At 42.6% G+C, this 24,088-nt stretch overlaps 1 protein-coding gene across 7 annotated transcripts in view; it reads right to left on the reverse strand.

Annotated features, from left to right (window-relative positions):
- The window catches only part of LOC118358779 (calcium-dependent secretion activator 2), a 274,241-nt gene extending 250,728 nt beyond the window's left edge, over positions 1-23,513 (reverse strand). For 2 of the 7 annotated variants that reach the window (XM_052480603.1, XM_052480605.1), the window contains exon 1: positions 22,936-23,512. In XM_052480603.1, the coding sequence (XP_052336563.1) occupies positions 22,936-23,244 (309 nt within the window). In that variant the 5' untranslated portion in view covers positions 23,245-23,512. Of the gene's footprint in view, positions 1-22,935 lie in introns of all 7 variants that reach the window. The other 5 variants (XM_052480602.1, XM_052480601.1, XM_052480606.1 and 2 more) reach the window with 4 other exon arrangements.
- Between the last annotated feature and the right edge of the window lie 575 nt (positions 23,514-24,088).

Consider the following 24,088-nt stretch of genomic DNA (forward strand, 5'->3'; position numbering starts at 1 on the left):
TCTACAACTATGGACATTAAGATGTCATGTTCCAGTCAATGCAAGGTTGTCTCAGGTCAAGGACATCATAACCAAACCTTGAAGTGAGTTCTCAATAACTATGTATCTTTTGAATAAGGGCTATGACAGAAGAGTAACATCCCATTTACCTGAGGGGAAAACAGCAGCTAACTGGCTACTTTTGTAGCCATGTAGTGTATGTGGACACCTGCTCGAACCTCTCATTACAAAATTATGGGCATTAAAATGGAGTTGGTCCCCCCTTTGCTGCAATAACAGCCTCCACTCTTCTGGGAAGGCTTTCCACTAGATGTTGGAACATTGCTGCAGGGACTTGCTTCCATTCAGCCACAAGAGCATTAGTGAGGTCGGCACTGATGTTGGGCGATTAGGCCTGGCTCACAGTCTGCGTTCCAATTCATCCCAAAGGTGTTTGATAGGGATGAGGTCAGGGCTCTGTGCAAGCCAGTCAAGCTCTTCCACACCATTCTCAACAAACCATTTCTGTATGGACCTCACTTTGTGCAGGGGGCCATTGTCATGCTGAAACAGGAAAGGGTCTTCCCCAAACTGCTTCCACAAAGTTGTAAGCACAGAATCGTCAAGAAAGTCTTTGTATGCTGTAGCATTAAGATTTCCCTTCACTGGAACTAAGGGGCCTAGCACGAACCATGATAAAACAGCACCAGACCATTATTCCTCCTCCACCAAACTTTACAGTCAACACTATGCATTCGAACAGGAAGCATTCTCCTGGCATCCCCCAAATCCAGATTCGTCCGTCTGACTGTGAGGGGGTGAAGCGTGATTAATCACTCCAAAGAACGTGTTTCCACCACTCAAGAGTCCAATGAAGGCGAGCTTTACACCACGCCAGTCAATGCTGGCATTGTCATCTTAGGCTTGCTGGCGGCTGCTCCGCCATGAAAACCCATTTAACGAAGCTACCGACAAACAGTTATTGTGCTGAAGTTGCTTCTATCGGTAGTTTGGAACTTGGTAGTGAGTGTTGCAACCGAGGACCACCATTTTTTGTTTTACACACTGCAACACTTGGCAGTCTCATTTTGTGAGCTTCTGTTGCCTACCACTTTGCGGCCGAGTCGTTATTGCTCCTAGACGTTTCCATTTCACAATAACAGCACTTACAGTTGCCCGGGGCAGCTCTAGCAGGGCAGAAATGTGACGAACTGACTTGTTGGAAAGGAGCATCCTATGGTGCCACGTTGAAAGTCACTGAGCTCTTCAGTACAGGCCATTCTTTTGCCAATGTTTGTCTATGGAGATTGCATGGCAGTGTGCTCGATTTTATACACCTATCAGCAATGGGTGTGGCTGAAATAGCCGAATCCATTCATTTGAAGGGGTGTCCACATACTTTTTGGAAACGAAGCAAACGGTTGAGTTTAAAATACATTGACCAACAATATAGAGGCTAGAAGGAAGAGTATATTGCCTTGACCTCATGGTCTCTTCACAATGCTTATGGACCAGCTCTTATGAAATCAAAGGAAGTTCTCCAAATAACGAAGACAATGGTTACAGTAACCACCTATAGACCTGTGTGTTCAATAACACAGGTCTGTAATAACACCACTTTAATGGGTTTCCCACTTTAAAAAGACAAATAAAAAAAAAATCAGGAAGATGGAAATCAGTGTACTAAAATCTGTTTGGCACAAGATTCTGATACCCTATTAATCCAACAGGAATCTAAATCAACTGACAAAACACTGCCATGACGGTCAAACTTTGAATGACGTTTTGTGAGTCATGAATGCAGTATGTCAGCTGTAATTCCTGAAAGGACAGCAGTCAGATATTTTATGACAGTAATTATATCATCCTTATAATGATATGAAATCAGGATAGCAGTGCACTTCAACTAACATGTCCAAGAGCCTGAAGCACCTGATTTCACTAAAGGGTTGAAGTAAACGACTCTAAATTTAGAGGAATACATCCAAGTATGTCAAGGGGAAGGAACGCATCTGGATTGCCATGCTTTCCCAGCCATTTGCTAACATTGATTTACTTAACACACACACACACACACACACACGCCCTGTGAGAAAGTAACATCCTGAAGATAGGAGGGGAAAGAGGGGGAGTTGAGGAGGAAGGGAACAGGCAAAGACATTTTATAGGAGAGTTAATGGAAGGAGTTAGGTGGTGAAAAGAAAGGTGAAAATATGTGAGGAAAGAACCTTATAGGGAGATCTGGGGTGTGAGAGAGGAAGTTAGGGAGGAAAGGATAACAGAAAGAAAAAGGGTAGAGGGAAAGAGTAAGTGTTTGAGAAAGACATGTGATGGAATCGGAGGGAGATGGTTCCTTTTAACAGTCGCTGATAGGCGAAGCCAATGAGGCAGAATAGCACTCCCCTAAGCCACAGCAGGAAATGGATAAGAGGCCAAGGAGGGGGAGGACGAGAGGAAGAAGGAAACTGATGACAATTGAGGTAGAGGAAAGGAAAAGACACGGGAGGAGAACAAGAGGAGATAGAACCGGAGATGGAGAACCGGAGATGGAGAAAAGGGAAGAGTAGAGCTGGGTCATATGGACAAAAAGCCATATCACGATGACAATTACAATAAAATTAATAAAACATGAAAGTGCAACACCGTTTTTTAAATTTGTATTATCCTTTAAACTACTACTGCTAGTTTATGGTTGTAGCGGTCAATTGTAACATTAACCATGACCCATATTAGCTCATTATTTTACATTTCTCTAGTATAGGCTACTTATGATAATGACCGATACCTGCAAAATGCCTGCGATAAGTGATCGGTGCGTTCGATGTCGTTTTATCGGTTTGTCGTCCCAGCTCTATGGGAGATGGCGACAGTGACTTCACAAGTGACTGAATATAAATAGAACATGGGAAGCTGGATAGAGCAGTCTGTGCAGGCCATTTGAAATCAGTTGATCATCACTGTGGCAGAGAAGTCTTTTATTACATTTGCCAATCTAAGCACCCGCCTCAGTAAAACCATTCAATTCCACCAAATTCATAATCCTTTATCAACAAGTACATTGCATTTCCACTGACAAGGTCGGGCACAGAGACAATCTCAGGGGTTCACATAGCTGGATGCTATGACAGGCCCTATCTGTCACAACAATTCCTAACAAGTCCAATACAAGAGTGCTTTATTAGAGTGGCTGGGCAAGGTGCAATGTGGACCATGCAAATGAACAATATAATCTACTTCAGTCCACCCCTAACCCCCACACACAACCACCAACCTCTCCCATTATGCATTAGTTGTATTGAATTATAGTTTAAGTTTTTTTGAACCCCCCTCCCCCCCACACAAATATCTTAATTTTTCTTACAGCTTTCTTACGCGTGCAAGTCCAGCGCAAAGTACGGACGAAAAGTCAAAAAAGTTCCGTTACAGTCCGTAGAAACATGTCAAACGATGTATAGAATCAATATTTAGGATGTGTTTAGCATAAATCTTCAATAATGTTCCAACCGGAGAATTCCTTTGTCTGTAGAAAAGCAATGGAACGCGAGGTAACTTTCACAAGAACGCGCGTCACGAGTCCGTGGCTCTCTGCCAGACACCTGACTCATTCGCCTCTCATTCGGGCCCCACTTCATAGTAGAAGCATGAAACAAGGTTCTAAAGACTGTTGACATTAGTGGAAGCCTTAGGAAGTGCAACATTACCCCATTTCCACTGTATCTTGGATAAGCAAAGAATTGAAAACCTACAAACCTCAGATTTCCCACTTCCGGGTTGGATTTTTTTCTCAAGTTTTTGCCTGTCATATGAGTTCTGTTATACTCACAAGACATCATTCAAACAGTTTTAGAAACTTCAGAGTGTTTTCTATCCAAATCTACTAATCTTATGCATATCCTAGGATGTGGGCCTGAGTAGCAGGCAGTTTACCCTGGGCATGCTTTTCATCCAGACGTGAGAATACTGCCCCCTACCCCAAAGAAGTTATACACTGTTTCCCATGCTTGACCAATGAACCATGAGCAATTAAATGAACATGCACCTGTGGAACGGTCGTTAAGACACTAACAGCTTACAGACAGTAGGCAATTAAGGTTACAGTTATGAAAACGTAGCACACTAAAGATGCCTTTCTACTGACTCTGAAAAACACCAAAAGAAAGATGACCAGGGTCCCTGTTCCGCTGCGTGAACGTGCATTAGGCATGCTGCAAAGAGGCATGAGGACTGCAAATGTGGCCACGGCAATGTCCGTACTATAAGACGCCCAAGACGGGGAGACAGGACGGACAGCTGATTGTCCTCACAGCGGCAGACCACGTGTAACAGCATCTGCACAGAATCGGTACATCCGAACATCACACCTGCGGGACAGGTACAGGATGGCAACAACTGCCCGAGTTACACTAGGAACGCACAATCCCTCCATCAGTGCTCAGACTGTCAACAATAGGCTGAAAGAGGCTGAACTGAGGGCTTGTAGGTCTGTTGTAAGGCAGGACCTCACCAGACATCACCGGCAACAACGTTGCCTATGGGCACAAACCCACCGTCGCTGGACCAGACAAGTCTGGCAAAAAGTTCTCTTCACTGACGAGTCACGGTTTTGTCTCACCAGGGGTGATGGACAGATTCACGTTTATCGTCGATGGAATGAGCGTTACACCAAGGCCTGTATTCTGTATCGGGAAAATATATAGCATTGATTTAAATTGACCCTACAAATAGTACTGTTAGGAGATCTGGAGAGACCGGGTCAGTCAATTACTAATATACTAATACTCTTAGTAAAAGTATTTATGTTCAACATGCAATCTGTAGATTCTATTCGAATATGCAAACTGGAATCCATACATCCTGAGGCTGCATTCATTGTAGCTGGGGATTTTAACAAGGCTAATCTGAAAACAAGACTCCCTAAATTGTATCAGCATATCGATTGTGCAACCAGGGCTGGAAAAACCTTGGATCATTGTTATTCTAACTTCCGCGACGCATATAAGGCCCTGCCCCGCCCTCCTTTCGGGAAAAGCTGACCACGACTGCATTTTGCTGATCCCTGCCTACAGACAGAAACTAAAACAAGAAGCTCCCACGCTGAGGTCTGTCCAACGCTGGTCCGACCAAGCCGATTCCACACTCCAAGACTGCTTCCATCACGTGGACTGGGATATGTTTCGTATTGCGTCAGATAACAACATTAACGAATACGCTGATTCGGTGTGCGAGTTCATTAGAACGTGCATTGAAGAGGTCGTTCCCATAGCAACGATTAAAACATTCCCTAACCAGAAACCATGGATTGATGGCAGCATTCGTGTGAAACTGAAAGCGCGAACCACTGCTTTTAATCAGGGCAAGGTGACTGGTAACATGACCGAATACAAACAGTGCAGCTATTCCCTCCGCAAGGCTATCAAACAAGCTAAGTGTCAGTATAGAGACAAAGTAGAATCTCAATTCAACGGCTCAGACACAAGAGGTATGTGGCAGGGTCTACAGTAAATCACGGACTACAAGAAGAAATCCTGGTCCGTGACTGGGCTGGTTGTCTTGCTCCCAGGCAGACTAAATAACTTTTTTGCCCGCTTTGAGGACAATACAGTGCCACTGACACGGCCTGCAATGAAAACATGCGGACTCACCTTCACTGCAGCCGAGGTGAGTAAAACATTTAAACGTGTTAACCCTCGCAGGGCTGCAGGCCCAGACGGCATCCCCAGCCGCGCCCTCAGAGCATGCGCAGACCAGCTGGCCGGTGTGTTTACGGACATATTCAATCAATCCCTATACCAGTCTGCTGTTCCCACATGCTTCAAGAGGGCCACCATTGTTCCTGTTCCCAAGAAAGCTAAGGTAACTGAGCTAAACGACTACCGCCCCGTAGCACTCACTTCCGTCATTATGAAGTGCTTTGAGAGACTAGTCAAGGACCATATCACCTCCACCCTACCTGACACCCTAGACCCACTCCAATTTGCTTACCACCCAAATAGGTCCACAGACGATGCAATCTCAACCACACTGCCCTAACACATCTGGACAAGAGGAATACCTATGTGAGAATGCTGTTCATCGACTACAGCTCGGCATTCAACACTATAGTACCCTCCAAGCTCGTCATCAAGCTAGAGACCCTGGGTTTCGACCCCGCCCTGTGCAACTGGGTACTGGACTTCCTGACGGGCCGCCACCAGGTGGTGAGGGTAGGCAACAACATCTCCACCCCGCTGATCCTCAACACTGGGGCCCCACAAGGGTGCGTTCTGAGCCCTCTCCTGTACTCCCTGTTCACCCACGACTGCGTGGCCACGCACACCTCCAACTCAATCATCAAGTTTGCGGACGACACAACAGTGGTAGGCTTGATTACCAACAACGAGACGGCCTACAGGGAGGAGGTGAGGCCCCTCGGAGTGTGGTGTCAGGAAAATAACCTCACACTCAACGTCAACAAAACTAAGGAGATGATTGTGGACTTCAGGAAACAGCAGAGGGAACACCCCCGTCTCCACATCGATGGAACAGTAGCGGAGAGGGTAGTAAGTTTTAAGTTCCTCGGCATACACATCACAGACAAACTGAATTGGTCTACTCACACAGACAGCATCGTGAAGAAGGCGCAGCAGCGCCTCTTCAACCTCAGGAGGCTTGTCACCAAAAGCACTCAAACTTCTACAGATGCACAATCGAGAGCATCCTGTCGGGCTGTATCACCGCCTGGTACGGAAACTGCTCCGCCCACACCCGTAAGGCTCTCCAGAGGGTAGTGAGGTCTGCACAACGCATCACCGGGGGCAAACTACCTGCCCTCCAGGACACCTACACCACCCGATGTTACAGGAAGGCCATAAAGATCATCAAGGACAACAACCACCCGAGCCACTGCCTGTTCACCCCGCTATCATCCAGAAGGCGAGGTCAGTACAGGTGCATCAAAGCTGGGACCGAGAGACTGAAAAACAGCTTCTATCTCAAGGCCATCAGACTGTTAAACAGCCAACACTAACATTGAGTGGCTGCTGCAAACACACTGACTCAACTCCAGCCACTTTAATAAAGGGAATTGATGGGAAATGTAAAATATATCACTAGCCACTTTAAACAATGCTACCTAATATAATGTTTACATACCCTACATTATTCATCTCATATGTATACGTATATACTGTACTCTATCATCTACTGCATCTTTATGTAATACATGTATCACTAGCCACTTTAACTATGCCACTGTTTACATACTCATCTCATATGTTTATACTGTACTCGATACCATCTACTGTATCTTGCCTATGCTGCTCTGTACCATCACTCATTCATATATCTTTATGTACATATTCTTTATCCCCTTACACTGTGTATAAGACAGTTTTGGAATTGTTAGTTAGATTACTTGTTGGTTATTACTGCATTTTCGGAACTAGAAGCACAAGCATTTAGCTCCACTCGCATTAACATCTGCTAACCATGTGTATGTGACAAATAAAATTTGATTTGATTAGATAGATTGAAATTGTACGTTAAACATCATAGCATAGTTGAAAGATATGTGTTGAGTAGAAACACGAAGCGGGTGGCCAGCAGAGATAGATGGGATGGGCTGTGGGAAGCTGAGGGTTGGTATGTGGAATTGGAGACAATTGGGAGTGGAGTTGCTGTGTGAGAGAGAATGATGGTCAAAAGATAAAAAAGGTGGGAAAAGTCCAAATAAAACATAAAAGTACATTTGAATGACACTAAGTGGCAGTGTTTTTACAACTAATGCCGGTTTTCCCGAGGCTGACGCCGTGCAGGTGTTTGTACACATGCATATACACACACTTTCAATCAAATAAACACATACGAGAACACACACATAGATACATGTAATAGTGCCAGACATCCAGAGACATAAAGGCATTGCTGTTATGATTTCCGTTGTCCTTGATGTCCTTTGTTTTAAAAGTATTATTTAAAATAAATACAAATGTGCATTGTTGTTTGCCGTTTTCTTCTGTCTTTCCCTTTTCTCTTTAGTTCATTCTCTTGGTTGTTGGTGCATTGGGGGGTTCTTGGGGGTGGGGGACTGTGGAAGGGGTCTTGAATGGTTGAGGGACAGCTATTGGGGAACTGTGGGGGAGTGATCTTGGAGGGTTCGAGTTTCACAAGATTGTGGTCATGAAAATGGAAACTATGGCATGTATTTTATATCACCATCATCCACACGCACCCTCACACAAGGATGGCTCTGTTGCGGAAAGTCTGATACATGTTTGATAGTGTCTTGATGCTGTATTGTTTGTCATTCATGTTCTAATACTTTAATGTTACCCCTTGTGGTTTTTTTGTAGCCCCCCAAACTCATATTCATTATATAAATAGGCACGTTTAATTTTGTCTGGCTTAGCATTCCAAATCAAATGAAATATTTTTTGCTCATCTGATTTAAAAAATATATATAATCTGGAGTAGGCAGTGCCATTAGTAAGTAAGTAAACTGTGACAGGAACAAAGAGTTAATCAATGTGATTTTTCCATAAATAGACAAGTATTTATTTCTCCATGGTTGCAGAATCTTATCTAGTTTTGCTAACTTTCTATTGAAATTAATTGTGGTAAATTAATTTATATTTTTTAAGATGCGAATACCAATGTCTACATCACCCATCTGCCCATTTTATTGGTAAACTGCAAGGTAGTGTAAACACTATTTTTTTGCAATCCAATACATAATATGGTACACTTGTCATAATTAGGTTTTAATCCATAGAGGCTAGAAAAGTGATCAAGATCTTCAATGAGACTGTGCAGGGTTCCAGATTGCACACTTAAGAAAAAAACTAAGGTCATCAGCATACATTCACACTTTTGTTTTTATCCCCTGGATTTCTAACACCTTGATGTTCTTGTTGGATTTAATTTTAATATCTAGCATTTCAATGGCCATAATAAATATGGAGACAATGGACAGCCTTGTTTTACTCCTCTTAAAAGCTCAATACTTTAAGAAGTAATCACTGTTTACTATTTTACATCTGGGGTTGCTGTACATAACTTTAACCCATTGTATAAGAGATTCACCAAAATGTAACTATTCTAGGCATTTATATATAAATTCTAATTGTACTTTATCAAAATGCCTTTTTAAAATGTGCTATGAAGAACATCTTCAATGTTTCATAATGTTCAACTGTTTCAAGTAATTGTCTTATATTATCTCCAATATATCGTCCATGTAAAAAACCTGTCTGATCAGAATGAACAATATCTGGTATATCCTTTTAATTCTATATACTATGCATTTCGCCATGATTATAACATCACAACAATGAAATGTTAGAGGCCCACAGTTTTTAAATGGACTGGATCTTTATACTTACCAGACCTTGTTGAGTACCTGGAAGTCTACCATTTATATAAGAGTAATTCAAACATGCTAATAATGGATCTTTGATTACATAAAAAAAGGTCTGATATACCTCTACTGGTATATCGTCAAGCCCTGGTGTTTTTCCAGAATGAAAAGATTTCAGTCTGTAAGTTCGCCTTCACACCAGTATTTCGGTAAATTTCAAAATGTTACATTATTATTAGGAAAGAAATCCTTATAGTTAACATCATTCAGTGGAAATGGAGGAGACAAAAGAAAACATGTGCTTAAAATATTTTGCTTCCCTTTTCAAAATATAATTTGGTGAATCATGGATAACTCCATTTGTAACGAGTTTCTGTAAATTGTTTTTGGTAGAATTTCTATGTTGACGATTCAAGAACAATGCTGTGCATTTTTCATCCAATTTGCTTTTCTTTTTGTAAACATTACACTATCATTCTTGAATAAGTACCTCCATTTCTTTTTCCTCTAACCTATTTTAGGCCTCTACAGTGCAGTTTCCATTACCATCTACCGGTGCTTTTACTTCCTCTATTTCTTTATTAGTCCAATCTATTTTAACCTAAACTGATTTATTTTTTCTTAGTTAAGAACAAATTGTTATCCATTAGGCTTTGATTAAATTTCCAATATCCCCGTCCACGTGGAAATTATGTAAGAGTTATATGGAGGCCAATTAGACGGTCTGATCGCATTCGGTCTACTATTAATACTTTTAAAAATTTTATTTGTAACTTTTGATGCCAGCAAGAACGAGACTAGGAACTAATCAGGCTTGATTAAGCCTCCATGTATATCTCAGTAGGTCAGGGTTTTCAACCTCCATATATCCACTAGTTCTAATGTATACATGATCTTTGTAATCTCCTAAAGAGCTTGAGGATGATAAGTTTGTGGAATGATTTCCTTTCCGATCCATTGAGGTACTTAAAACAGTAATATAATCTATCACCATAATAAAATATTATTTTGTTGCTTATGAGCTCATATCTCTATTATTTATCTATCTATATTCAAAAAAAGTGTTGGCCATTATTTTATTGATTAAATAGCCAGATCTGTTTTTAGTCCTACAGCATACATTTAAAATAATCCATCTTCCTTGCGGATCTGTTTGCACAGTTTACACAATCTGATCAAAATTTGTATTAATTAGTATAATCACCCCTTTTGAGCATCTTTGACCATGACAAAAATATATCTCCCTCCCAGTCCTTTTTCCACCCAACCTCATCTATATTTGTAGAATGAGTTTCCTGTAAACAATAGATCTCTTTTAGCCATGTAAAAGAACAAAAAAAAATCTGCTAAGCCATTACAATTATAAACTTGCTATACTTATTTCCCCGCTTACCATAATGAAACCCAAGTTTTAATTATACTTACCACAACCAATGTTTGAAAAATTCCCATTAAAAGCACCATGACGATTAAGTGTCCATACATCTGTACCATAATAATTTACATTGTTTAGCTGCAACTTTGTCAATTGTCCTAATATTCCACCCACTAAAACATTCCCCCACTAAGACCATTTCCCTGACTCATGACGCACCTTTGCGTCCTAAGGCAAACGTTTGGCCGCCAATTGGCGTTGGACAGAGGGAAATATGGGCAGTCCCATGATAACATAATTATCTATGAGGATGCCTAAGAGAACTAACCAAATAACATGGAGAACAGTCAGAAAAACAACAACATTGGGGTTGACAACACAGAGAGCTTGAGGTTGACAGAGGCATTGAGGAGATCAAACGAGAGATTACAGCACCTGTCTTGTCCGGTCTCCCATTTCCGGCTGGAGGACGAGAGAAGAAAGGGACTTGGAAATGAGTGAGGGAGAGAAAGAAGAAGCTAAAATAAAGCTGGGGGGTGGGGTACTTAGTGTGCCAGTGTCAAATGCATAATTTCCGAGTAGTGAAAGTTGGAGAAAGTGCCTACAACTCTGTCCACGTTCAAGGAGGGAAAATTACTCAAGCAACGTGAGGATCTAATGCTAGATGAAGATGAGAGGCAAACTAAACTCCTCAAAACAGTGGGATAGCATCCCTTCAACAGTCTCGCAATAGTCTGAGAAAGCTCCTTCGTCAGACCACCATGACCTCAAATGAGTTGCTGTATCCTATACGTACATGCATTTAATATGTAACTGTATACATAATCACAGAGAATGGCACCCGAGTGTGTCTCTGGAATTACCTCAGAAGGGAGTTGGAAACATGCCTGTTCACCAGAAAGGACATCCACTTACTTACAGTTGTGTACCATCATAACACCAACTCAAATGGAGAAACCAACACAGCAACAGGGATATTAAGTATTATAGAGAACAGGATGTTGTCACACAGCGAGTTAGCTGTGATTGACAGCATCACCATCCACTGAGTTATTAATACACACCTACTGTAACAAGACTCTGGTCCTCTCATCACACGAGAAGACAAGGGGCTAGACCAGTGTGCAGTCTGCGAGTGTGTCTTTATCAGCTGAGAACAGCTAGGCGCTGAGGGGCGGAATGAGTCGTGACAAACCTGGGGGCAGCTTCACTCAAGTCCCAGTAAGCCTTCGTTTTCATATTCCATCTCCCCCTCTCTAGTGCCGCCTCTTCTGTCATGCCGACATTCTGCCAACTGCGTCTTTTTTGAAGACAGAGCCTTCCAGTTTCCACAAGTGGAAGGAATATGATCCGATAACAAGGCTGCCAAAGGCAACGTCGGTGTTATGATGGAAAAGTCATTCTTCAGATATGGGCTGGTGATATTTTCCTTATTCTACAGATTTTTTCCAGTTTGACCAAGTTTAACTTCAGAATCCTTTTGATTAAAAAAGTACATTAATTGCTCCAAAAATGTCATCTGAGCAGGTTTAAATTTTCCAAACGTATTTTTACTGGAGAAAAAAAAACAGTGTTTAGGAGGGGTGGAATTATGATTCAGCCAAAAGCTGGTTTTAAGACCAGAGAAAATGCCACAGGGCATTCAATGCAAATGCATGCAGGCCAGGAATTTATTTTTTTGGGAATCACAAAGCAGTTGAAAATACGGAGTTGGGAGCAGAATTATAATTTCTACCAAATCAGTTGAAATGAGCTTTATTCAGCTCACAGAGCATAGTAAAAACCAGGAAATTATACGCAGGAGGAAAACGACGCATCTAAAAGCAGGAAACGAACACAAAAGATGTAATTAGACTCTTGAGAAATGTTGTAACATAGGGAGAACCTCCCCTCTGACCTTCTCCTCCAACGGGTTTTGACAATGAGGCGAGAGGACGCGAGTATGCAATTGAGATTCTCCCATAGTCATTGAGTGAAGAAAATAACAGATGTTGAGAACAATGGAAGATCTTCTCATGACTGACGGAGAGAGACGTAATTAAAAGGTGTATGATGGATCAGTCTCGGTTGCCAATCTGTCACCACGGCCCTCAGATAAGATTCTATCAGAAGTGACTTTAGCCTGAAGGACAGGGCATGAAAGACAGACTGATTGCTTATACAACGTGTCATTTTCAATTTCACAGACGCAAACCTCCAAAAGCATTGCGCATTGTGTTTGCTCAATCAATACCCTGTGAGGAAACAAACTGTGCTCAAACACACACACACACACACACACACACCTCATCAGAAGGAACCAATTCAATGAGTCAGATAATTGAGTGGTGTGCTAATTCTCATTTTAAGACTATTAGGCCTACTTTGGTAGAGCCAGCCAGTACATCTCAACTCCACGATACCACATCTGGAGTTAATGCAGACAAGAGTTTGAGTGAACCTCTGACTCAATGTGAAATCGATACTTCAAAAAGGTTACCTCCTTACCGTTTACCTACGTTTGTCCTCTGTTGTTGCGTGCCTTTGTTTGTTGAAATCCATACTTTTTAATAAAACATTAATCAAATACAACCACAGACCGTTTCCTTGTTGAGATTCAAATCGGCACAGCAACAGGTCGGCAGTTGTACTTATTGTTTTAATTAAAATTATGGATTTCAGTAAACAAAGAAAGGCACGCAACAGAGGACAAACATCGGTACACGGTAAGGGTGTAAGAATATACTTTTTAAAAAATGATTGATTGCACAGCGACTTGAAGGAGTCAGAAGTTCCCTTCAAAAACTCTCGTCTGCACTCAACTCCGAGGATGTGGTATGGTGGAGTTGAGATATATTTGGCTAACTTTGGTATGAATACACAAATGGTATTGCTTTTCATCATTTTTCTCCAGGTGTCATTGTCAACCAGTTCAAGAACTATGGAAAATTTAAGTTGCTTGTGGCATAAAAGTAGCCAATCATTGTAATATACTAGGTTACCAAGGGACATGTTTTTTTTTTACATGATATGTACTAGCACATATTCATTCAAATCTGTTGCTACTGTATCATAAAATGCTCACTATCAAACCATGGCTGTTAAGGCATTAAGAGGGGAGAGAGGATCAAACCTGTGACCAATATTTTGTGAGGTAGTTGCATCTTCGGGAAGTTACCAACTTGTCAGTGTTTGCTAGAGGCAGAACTGAAAAGGATTTGCCCCTGATGTTTGAACTCAGAAATAGCAAATTAAATGTCATCGCATTAAAAAAAAGCCAGTTCGTTTGAAATAAATAGTGATTCAAAAGGATGGATGAAGGTCAATAGAGAAAAAAACATTGGCATTCCAAATAAAAAGGTTAAACTTTGCTGCAGTGGAGGATTTCTGGAAATTGAACCCAAAATGTTACTACAAGTACAAGCCCGCTCCAAAACGTCATAGCATGTGTTCCATTTTGTCTATAGTCTGACAAAAACATAAAATGTGCAAATGGCCAAATGAGTGCCTCAGAGAACCTCCCCAGAGCTTCTGGGAGCACAAATTATCTCCTGAACACACATGCGCAACATATTGAGTAGTACTGGATCAGTCCCCAGGGACTTCATTAGCAAGCAGACCCACAGACCGGATCTGCTGGCATAGGCCCCTACTGGCACTATTTAGAGAGATGACCCCAGATATTTAATATGTCCAAAAGCATTTACAAACATACAGAAAAACAACGACACCAGTGTCCTCAAGGGTGTTACAAATTAAGCCAACAGTCAATTCTTGAGATAGCATCACGGTACTCTCTGTAAACAAAACAAGAGATAAAAATGTGAGAAGATACACTGCTCGAGGGGACAAAGAAAACATTGTGCCGTTTCTCAATGAGGGACACAAAAGGTCATTTGGGGAAAAAGCCCATTGAAATGTAGGTTATAGGCCAAAGTGTCCTCTGAGGTGGCCACAATATCATGATTTCCATTGGCATGAGCATGACCGTGTGGCAGAAGAAATTCAACAGCAAAGTCGCTGACCAAACAAGCCTACAACAACACATGGGAAAAAAACATCATTAGAAAGGCCTTTATTGCTTTAAAATGTTACTGCCCGTTACTGCAAATTGGAACGTATCAAATTGCAGTTTCCAAAACAATTGTGTGCAAGACAATTGGGTGTTTTCCAACATTTTTGTTCATGAAACAATACAAAGCCTTGGATTCTTATTTCCTTACACTGTTCTGTAGCATCAAACATTAGTCTCTTCTCCAAAGATGATCAATAATATTGTAGGCCTACCTGAGAGACATCCTAACACAATCTATTCCGAAGCCTGTCTCTCCAGGCAATGCCAAGCATGTCAACTTTTGCAACAACTATTAGCTGTCATCGACCTCATTTAAGCAACCAAGAGCTATATTGGCATCATCTTGTCCTGCTACATTGACCGCCAAAAATCTATGGGCTAGAATAATAACACATTTTATTTGCACCTTTCAAGATACCTAAGGACATTTACAGAGTGAAGAACCCAAGTACCATGGTATCCCCTCCAGATCTGGACTCTAAACCAGGGTAGCAACAAGACACACAATGGGGTTATAGGGCTAGCTCTGCCCTCAGGGTTTCTCCGAGTCTACAACTCTCCACGCAGCATCTACATTTACATTACATTTAAGTCATTTAGCAGACGCTCTTATCCAGAGCGACTTACAAATTGGTGCATTCACCTTATGACATCCAGTGGAACAGACACTTTACAATAGTGCATCTAAATCTTTTAAGGGGGGATGAGAAGGATTACTTTATCCTATCCTAGGTATTCCTTAAAGAGGTGGGGTTTCAGGTGTCTCCGGAAGGTGGTGATTGACTCCGCTGTCCTGGCGTCGTGAGGGAGTTTGTTCCACCATTGGGGAGCCAGAGCAGCGAACAGTTTTGACTGGGCTGAGCGGGAACTGTACTTCCTCAGTGGTAGGGAGGCGAACAGGCCAGAGGTGGATGAACGCAGTGCCCTTGTTTGGGTGTAGGGCCTGATCAGAGCCTGGAGGTACTGAGGTGCCGTTCCCCTCACAGCTCCGTAGGCAAGCACCATGGTCTTGTAGCGGATGCGAGCTTCAACTGGAAGCCAGTGGAGAGAGCGGAGGAGCGGGGTGACCTGAGAGAACTTGGGAAGGTTGAACACCAGACGGGCTGCGGCGTTCTGGATGAGTTGTAGGGGTTTAATGGCACAGGCAGGGAGCCCAGCCAACAGCGAGTTGCAGTAATCCAGACGGGAGATGACAAGTGCCTGGATTAGGACCTGCGCCGCTTCCTGTGTGAGGCAGGGTCGTACTCTGCGGATGTTGTAGAGCATGAACCTACAGGAACGGGCCACCGCCTTGATGTTAGTTGAGAACGACAGGGTGTTGTCCAGGATCACGCCAAGGTTCTTAGCGCTCTGGGAGGAGGACACAATGGAGTTGTCAACCGTGATGGCGAGATCATGGAACGGGCAGTCCTTCCCCGGAAGGAAGAGCAGCTCCGTCTTGCGGAGGTGATCCGTCTTCCACACTGATATGTCTGCCAGACATGCAGAGATGCGATTCGCCACCTGGTCATCAGAAGGGGGAAAGGAGAAGATTAATTGTGTGTCGTCTGCATAGCAATGATAGGAGAGACCATGTGAGGTTATGACAGAGCCAAGTGACTTGGTGTATAGCGAGAATAGGAGAGGGCCTAGAACAGAGCCCTGGGGGACACCAGTGGTGAGAGCGCGTGGTGAGGAGACAGATTCTCGTCACGCCACCTGGTATGAGCGACCTGTCAGGTAGGACGCAATCCAAGCGTGGGCCGCGCCGGAGATGCCCAACTCGGAGAGGGTGGAGAGGAGGATCTGATGGTTCACAGTATCGAAAGGCAGCCGATAGGTCTAGAAGGATGAGAGCAGAGGAGAGAGAGTTAGCTTTAGCAGTGCGGAGCACCTCCGTGATACAGAGAAGAGCAGTCTCAGTTGAATGACTAGTCTTGAAACCTGACTGATTTGGATCAAGAAGGTCATTCAGAGAGATAGCGGGAGAGCTGGCCAAGGACGGCACGTTCAAGAGTTTTGGAGAGAAAAGAAAGGGATACTGGTCTGTAGTTGTTGACATCGGAGGGATCGAGTGTAGGTTTTTTCAGAAGGGGTGCAACTCTCGCTCTCTTGAAGACGGAAGGGACGTAGCCAGCGGTCAGGGATGAGTTGATGAGCGAGGTGAGGTAAGGGAGAAGGTCTCCGGAAATGGTCTGGAGAAGAGGGGATAGGGTCGAGCGGGCAGGTTGTTGGGCGGCCGGCCGTCACAAGACGCAAGATTTCATCTGGAACTCAGATCTCTACATCTCTACTCAGAAAGCCCCACTGAACTGTCCAGTCACTTGTTGGCAGTGGAGGGTGAGGAGGAAGTGAGTTACATAAGCCCCTGGGAAGATCCACAGAGGGAAATTGTCAAGGGACAAACAGGACGGAAGTATGCCTGAAGAAACATTATGGGCCACCAATTTCACCCACCAGTCCACAGAGCTACACAGGGAGACTTATCCTTTAACATCAAATTGTGAAGCACAAAAAAAAATAGCCAGATGATTTGACATGTGGAAGGAAGGATGCATGGGAGAGGTGTTCCTGAGGCAGTCCTTGGCTGTCATGCATGCTTGGAGACAAAAAGTGAGTAGGGGAGACTAACAGCTTATGGTTTCTCTCCGGTTACTATGAGGATTGTCAAGAGAGACCGGAGAGAATATTATCAAATGTATTTTTACCGTTACTGCCATTCTCATGTAAGTTAATTGAAATCCTCAATATTATTACACACTAATCATGGCAGCTAAATTACATGTTTCCATTGAGTTAAATAAAGAAAGGGAGCCACCCGAGTGGCGCAGCGGTCTAAGGCACTGCATCGCAGGTTTGATCCCCGGCTGCGTTGCAGCCAGCCGCGATCGGGAGACCCATGAGTCGGTGCACAATTGGCCCTGGGTCGTCCAGGTTACAGGAGGGTTTGGCCGGCCGGGATGTTCTTAACCCATCACGATCTAGCGACTCCTTGTGGTGTGCCGGGCACATGCACGCCGACTTCGGTCTCCAGTAGTACAGTGTTTCCTCCGACACATTGGTGTGACTAGCTTCCAGGGTAAGCGAGCAGTGTGGCTTGGCAGGGTTGTGTTTCAGAGGACACATGGCTCTCGACCTTCGCCTTTCCCGAGTCTGTACGGGAATTTCAGCAATGGGACCAGACTAACTACCAATTGGGGAAAAAAGGAATAAAAAGTACAAAAACAATTTAATAAATTAACATTGAGATTAAAGACAGAAAATAAGAAAGCGAGACAACCCTCAAGGCAGACAACCCTCATGGACTTGCACTTAAAGAGCCAACATTTTGTGGAAAGAGGAGAAGGCAAGCCTTATGGGAGAGAAAGTTTGATTCAGCTCCTCGTGGACAGTACCTACTCTCTCCTCCTTTATAAAAAAACGGACCAATGCTGTGGCCCGATTTGCAGTCCAATGCAAAGAAGGAATTTGACAGTGCAGTAGAAGCGGTCACAAGTAAGGCAACAGAAAGAAGTCATTGACAAGCAGAATCACTTTGGCACCAAAGTGTTAGGAAAAAGCGTGATTTCTAGTAAACTCGTTAAAATGTAAATGTATTCTTTGAGTTAAAAATAAAAAATGTGGGTTCAGTGAAAAATAAACTGTGTGTCCTCTCAATCCATTCTTCAATAAATCTGCTAGGCACACTGTTGCATTAGCCATCATCTAGCTTCAGTCAATTTTACTTTTTGTACTGATGGACTAATCCGTTAGTGGTCTATGGCCCTGATCTATGGTCCTCTGGGATCTTACAATCAGAGGTCTGGAGTATAGGTCGACCGATTAATCGGCCATTCCGATTAATTAGGGCCAATTTCAAGTTTCATAACAATCGGAAATCAGTATTTTTGGGCGTCGATTTCCGATTATTATAATTATTTTTCTTATACCTTTTATTTAACTAGGCAAGTCAGTTAAGAACACATTCATATTTTCAATGACTGCCTAGGAACTGTGGGTTAACTGCCTTGTTCAGGGCAGAACGACAGATTTTCACCTTGTCAGCTCAGGGGTTCCAATCTTGCAACCGCACAGTTAACTAGTCCAACGATCTAACCATTGCACTCCAAGAGTAGGCTGCCCGTTACGCGAATGCAGTAGAAGCCAGCATTAAGCTAGTATTAAACTTATCTTATCAAAAACAAAAACAATCAATCACTAGTTATAACTACTAATCCAGTTTAGCAGGCAATATTTAACCAGGTGAAATTGTGTCATTTCTCTTGCGTTCATTGCACGCAGAGTCAGGGTATATGCAACAGTTTGGGCTGCCTGGCTCAGTGCGAACTAATTTGCCAGAATTTTACGTAATTATGACATAACATTGAAGGTTGTGCAATGTAACAAGAATATTTAGACTTAGGGATGCCACTCGTTAGATAAAATACCAAACGGTTCCATATTTCACTGAAATAATAAACGTTTTGTTTTCGATCATATTAATGACCAAAGGCTCATAGTTCTGTGTGTTATGTTATAATTAAATCTGAGCGATGGGTAACGATGCTTCGAGTGTGGGTGTTGTCGATGTGTTCCTGGTTCGAGCCCAGGTAGGGGAGAGGAGGGGGACGGAAGCTATACTGTTACACTGGCAATACTATAGTGCCTATAAGAACATCCAATAGTCAAAGGCATATGAAATACAAATGGTATAGAGAGAAATAGTCCTATAAATACTAAATTAACTACAACCTAAAACCTCTTACCTTGGAATATTGAAGTCTCATGTTAAAAGGAACCACCGACTTTCATATGTTCTCATGTTCTGAGAAAGGAACTTAAACGTTAGCTTTTTTTACATGGCACATATTACTTTCTTCTCCAACACTTTGTTTTTGCATTATTTAAACCAAATTGAACAGGGTTCATTATTTATTTGAGGCTTAATTTATTTTATTGATGTTTTATATTAAGTTAAAATAAGTGTTAATTCAGTATTGTTGTAATTGTCATTATTACAAGTTAAAAAATAAATAATAATAAAAAAACATCTTAAAAAATCTGCCGATTAATCAGTATCGACTTTTTTGGTCCTCCAATAATCGGTATCGGCGTTGAAAAATCATAATCGGTCGACCTCTAGTCTGGAGGAGGGAAAGCAAATAAGGCTGCGTTCACACAGGAAGCCAAATTCGGATCCCCCCTCTAAATTTGACCAATTAGACCAGCTCTGAAAAATATTTCATGTGAAAAGATCTTATGTGATTGGTCAAAAGACCAATTGGTGTCAAAAGAGCAGAATTGAGCTGCCTGTATAAAAGCATCCTAAGCCTTTCTGAAGCAGTTGCCAATACATTGACGGAGCCAGTTTGTGGTTATACACTGTATTGACAATGAATGTTCTGTTTGATCCTATGGGTCGTCATAAGACAGTTACAGTACCTGAGACAAGAGTCAGATAGAGATACTGAGATGGCTAGTCAGCACGTGACTACTTCAGTCCCACTACAACGAGTCAACTACGCAAATAAGGAGGAGACTGATGCAGTAGAGCTGGTTTCTCCAGTTACGGTAAACTTATCAAACCTGCAATATCCCCAGGAATTATACAATGGTTCCAGAAAAAAAGATGATCCACGGAAGGCTTTTGATTGATATCATTGGACATGACGTTTTCTTTGAACAACAACGATGTAGGAGAGTCAGTTTATCTCCATTGCCAAGACCAGGGTTTGATTGTGTCTAAAATCTCTCTGGAGACAAGACATGGGGGCTAGTGAGGGACAGCAATAGGATCGTCACTAGTTACCACAGCCACAAAGTTATAAATCTCAATCTCACGACTCCAACACCATCATTAAATTTGCAGATGACACAACAGTGGTAGGCCTGATCAGGAAAAGGAGGACCGAGCACGCCCCCGATGGGGCTGTAGTGGAGCAGGTTGAGAGGTTAAAGTTCTTCGGTGTCCACATCAACAACAAAACTACAATGGTCCAAACACACCAAGACAGTCATGAAGAGGGCACGACAAAGCCTATTCCCCCTCAGGAAACTAAAAAGATTTGGCTTGGGTCCTGAGATCCTCAAAAGGTTCTACAGCTGCAACATCGAGAGCATCCTGACTGTTTGCATCATTGCCTGGTACGGCAATTTCTCTACCTCTGACCGCAAGGCACTAGAGGGTAGTGCGTACAGCCCAGTACATCACTGGGGTGAAGCTACCTGCCATCCAGGACCTCTACACCAGGCAGTGTCAGAGGAAGGTCCTAAAAATTGTCAAAGACCCCAGCCACCCCAGTCATATACTGTTCTCTCTACTACCGCATGGCAAGCGGTACCGGAGAGCCAAATCAAGGACAAAAAGGCTTCTCAACAATTTTTACCCCAAAGCCATAAGACTCCTGAACATGTAATCAAATGGCCCTGTGGGTTTGATGGCTCAATTATCATTAAACCATGGAAGCTAGACAACTTTTTTATTTTACCTTTATTTAACTAGGCAACAAATTCTTATTTTCTATGGCGACCTAGGAACAGTGGGCTAACTCCCTTGTTCAGGGGCAGAACGACAGATTTTTACCTTGTCAACTCAGGGATTCAATCTTGCAAACTTTCGGTCACTAGTCCAACACTCTAACCACTAAGCTACCTGCCGCCCCACTGCGGCAAAGAGAGCACCAATTCGCTGTGGTCAGCTGGGATGGCAGTGAAAAAAGGAGTTGGATACAAGTAGTGTCGTGGCCCTGCAAGTGGAAGCACACACACACACACACACAGTAAGACATCCGTTTGTCATGGTCAGTGACTTAAAATAATTCTGTCCATCAAGTGAGCCAGGGTGAAATGTGTTTACTGTAAGGAAGATGGACATAGAACAGGAATGCAGCAGCAGCAGAAGACTATGCAAACCAAGTGAACCTACTTCTCTAATCTCTCTGAGGATTCCTCCATGTGCTAATTTGGACTCAATCCCAACACTGGCCCTTCCCTATAACACAATGTCTCCACCAGTTGCCTCTTTCCATTGGGCTCATGGGATTTTAGGTGTTTTCATAATACAACACCAAAATCAATACAAGCGCTCCAGCGGTTCCACTTCGCTCAATGAATTACGATCCTGGGGGGTTTATGCATGAGCGCTGTGAGAAGCAGTATTTTTTTGCCTTTGTTTGAGCGCAAATAAGACCTATTTTTTTCCCCCTTCTAAGTCAAGCAGACACCTCTCTCGCTCTCTGGATGTGACCAAGGTGTGAAATACATGCCCTAATGGACATTTCCACTAATGTGATGGCAGGTGCATATCAGAATTACTTGCGTAGAAAATAAACAGTTGCTGGCCTGGCTCCAAGAAGAATATCGCAGAGCCGGTGAGTGAATTCTTTAAAAATAGATTGTGAGCTTTGTTGAGCGCTTGGGCATGGCGTCAAACCAAAGTTTAGGAGTCAATGGCCATATCTAAAATAATAAATTTGTCTGCAAATAGATTTAATCTGTTTTTAAGCACTCAAGAAATGTTCAATAGCCAATGTAGGGCTCTAATATTTACCATATTAAGCATCCATCATTCATTCATTTTATGTTCGGGAGCAAAGGATGTTGATGACACCTGCACTCATCCCTGTCACAACAAATGAAGGCATTTGAAGATAAAAAATAAAAAAAAGTACAACGCTCCCTCAACTTTTAGGCTTACGTGTATTCAATAATTATGGAAAAAGCTATGAGTTGCAGATCTTCTGATATGTTATTTGCATACATGGGTTAAAATGGGCAATTTGTGTAGCTACACCCATTTCGGGACTTATTTATAAATGAAATACTTCAAGAATCATTTGTCTCAGCTCACTGTCGAACCCCATCAGAACACAAAATATAAACTTGTTTTACGCAAATGTTTGTAAAATAAAGGAATGTAAACAAACATTGTATAGCCTTAAAACAATATTAAATGTATAATGTTTATATGTCAGTCCTTGCATCCATAACTGTCTATGCATTTGAGTGGTTCCATTTCTCCAGCCCCCACTCAGCTTTTTAACATTACAATGTCGAGGATTACATGTTTCAACTACCAATTGACGCTTTAAATTTGCATCAAGTTGGGTGAAACTGTTTCACCTCGCCTGGCTGGCAGTGGAGCGCTAAACTTGAAAGGAAAGCAGGTACTTGTGATTCAATTGGCTACTTTGAAAGGTGTTCGCTGTGACCGTGCGTTTATTTGCGATCACTCACCTTCTGTTGCCTGCGTGCCATATCCGTGGGTTGTTTGGCATTGAAAGGGTATGCTATACATCGCAACACAAATACATAAATCTGTAGTTTACTTTTCCGCTCAGCTTCCTCTTTCTGAAGTCGTTCTTTCTCATTTTTCTGCTCGTCTCCGACAGAATGACTTTCGGCTTGTGGTTGGTCCGCAGGTGGTCGTTTATGTTTACCTCCTTGCCCGGAGGAAGTCAAAGGCTTTTGGGGGGAGTCTTTTGGAACTTCAGTGTCCTCGTCAATTTCTCCTCCCGAGTCTTCGCTGGAGGACGGGTCTAACATGTTTTACAACAACACAGGTAAACTCCTTTCCCCCACACTGTAGCCTACGTGGCGGTCGCCGCTTCACTTGAATAGCCTATATTCCCCGGTGTTTTTTCGAGCTGTGACGACGTCTCGAGTTAAATGTTTCTTGACATAAATGCGAGGGCGGAGTTTTTGGGCACGTGAGTCGAGGCAACTCGGAGGTTTTCGTTTATTCTGCTCCTTTGAAAAGACTGTGCGAGCAGTGTGGCTGCCGATACAGTCAGAGCAAGAAGTACAGGTGGACAACCTGTAGCATGGACGAAAAGCAACATGTGGGAGGTGCCTTTCTTTCTCTTAAAGCCACACTCAAAGGGTCGCCACCAAAACTTTAAACAATTGCGTATCCCATAACATTTTCAAATAACAGTTGATGGAATTACATCAGATAGTACTACAGGCTGTTGAACGATTTACTGGAAACCCTACGTTGAATTCCAGTGAATTTTATGTCTGGCAGAAATTAGTGTTTTGAGTCAGGAAACTTTCCTCATAACCTCAACATGCCAGGATGTTGAATAAAATTATATTGAAATGTACTTTACGGGTTGTCCATGCGGTTGGTAATTTTGTCGGTAGGAATGTGACTCAACATTCACAGGAAAGAATAATAACAAACTTTTCAAAGCGCTGTGTTACAATTTATATCACCTAAAGCATGTGCAGAACCATGTAAACGTATGCATAAGGTGATATAAATGACTGCATTACCAGTACTTTGAAAAGTTGGATGGAATTATACTTTCAACTGCACGGACAATCGATAAAGTACATTAAATAATTGTATTCAACATTCTGGCTTGTAGAGGTTGTGAGGAAACTT

The sequence above is a fragment of the Oncorhynchus keta genome, chromosome 26 (genome assembly GCF_023373465.1).
Source record: "Oncorhynchus keta strain PuntledgeMale-10-30-2019 chromosome 26, Oket_V2, whole genome shotgun sequence".
Lineage (NCBI taxonomy): Eukaryota > Metazoa > Chordata > Actinopteri > Salmoniformes > Salmonidae > Oncorhynchus > Oncorhynchus keta.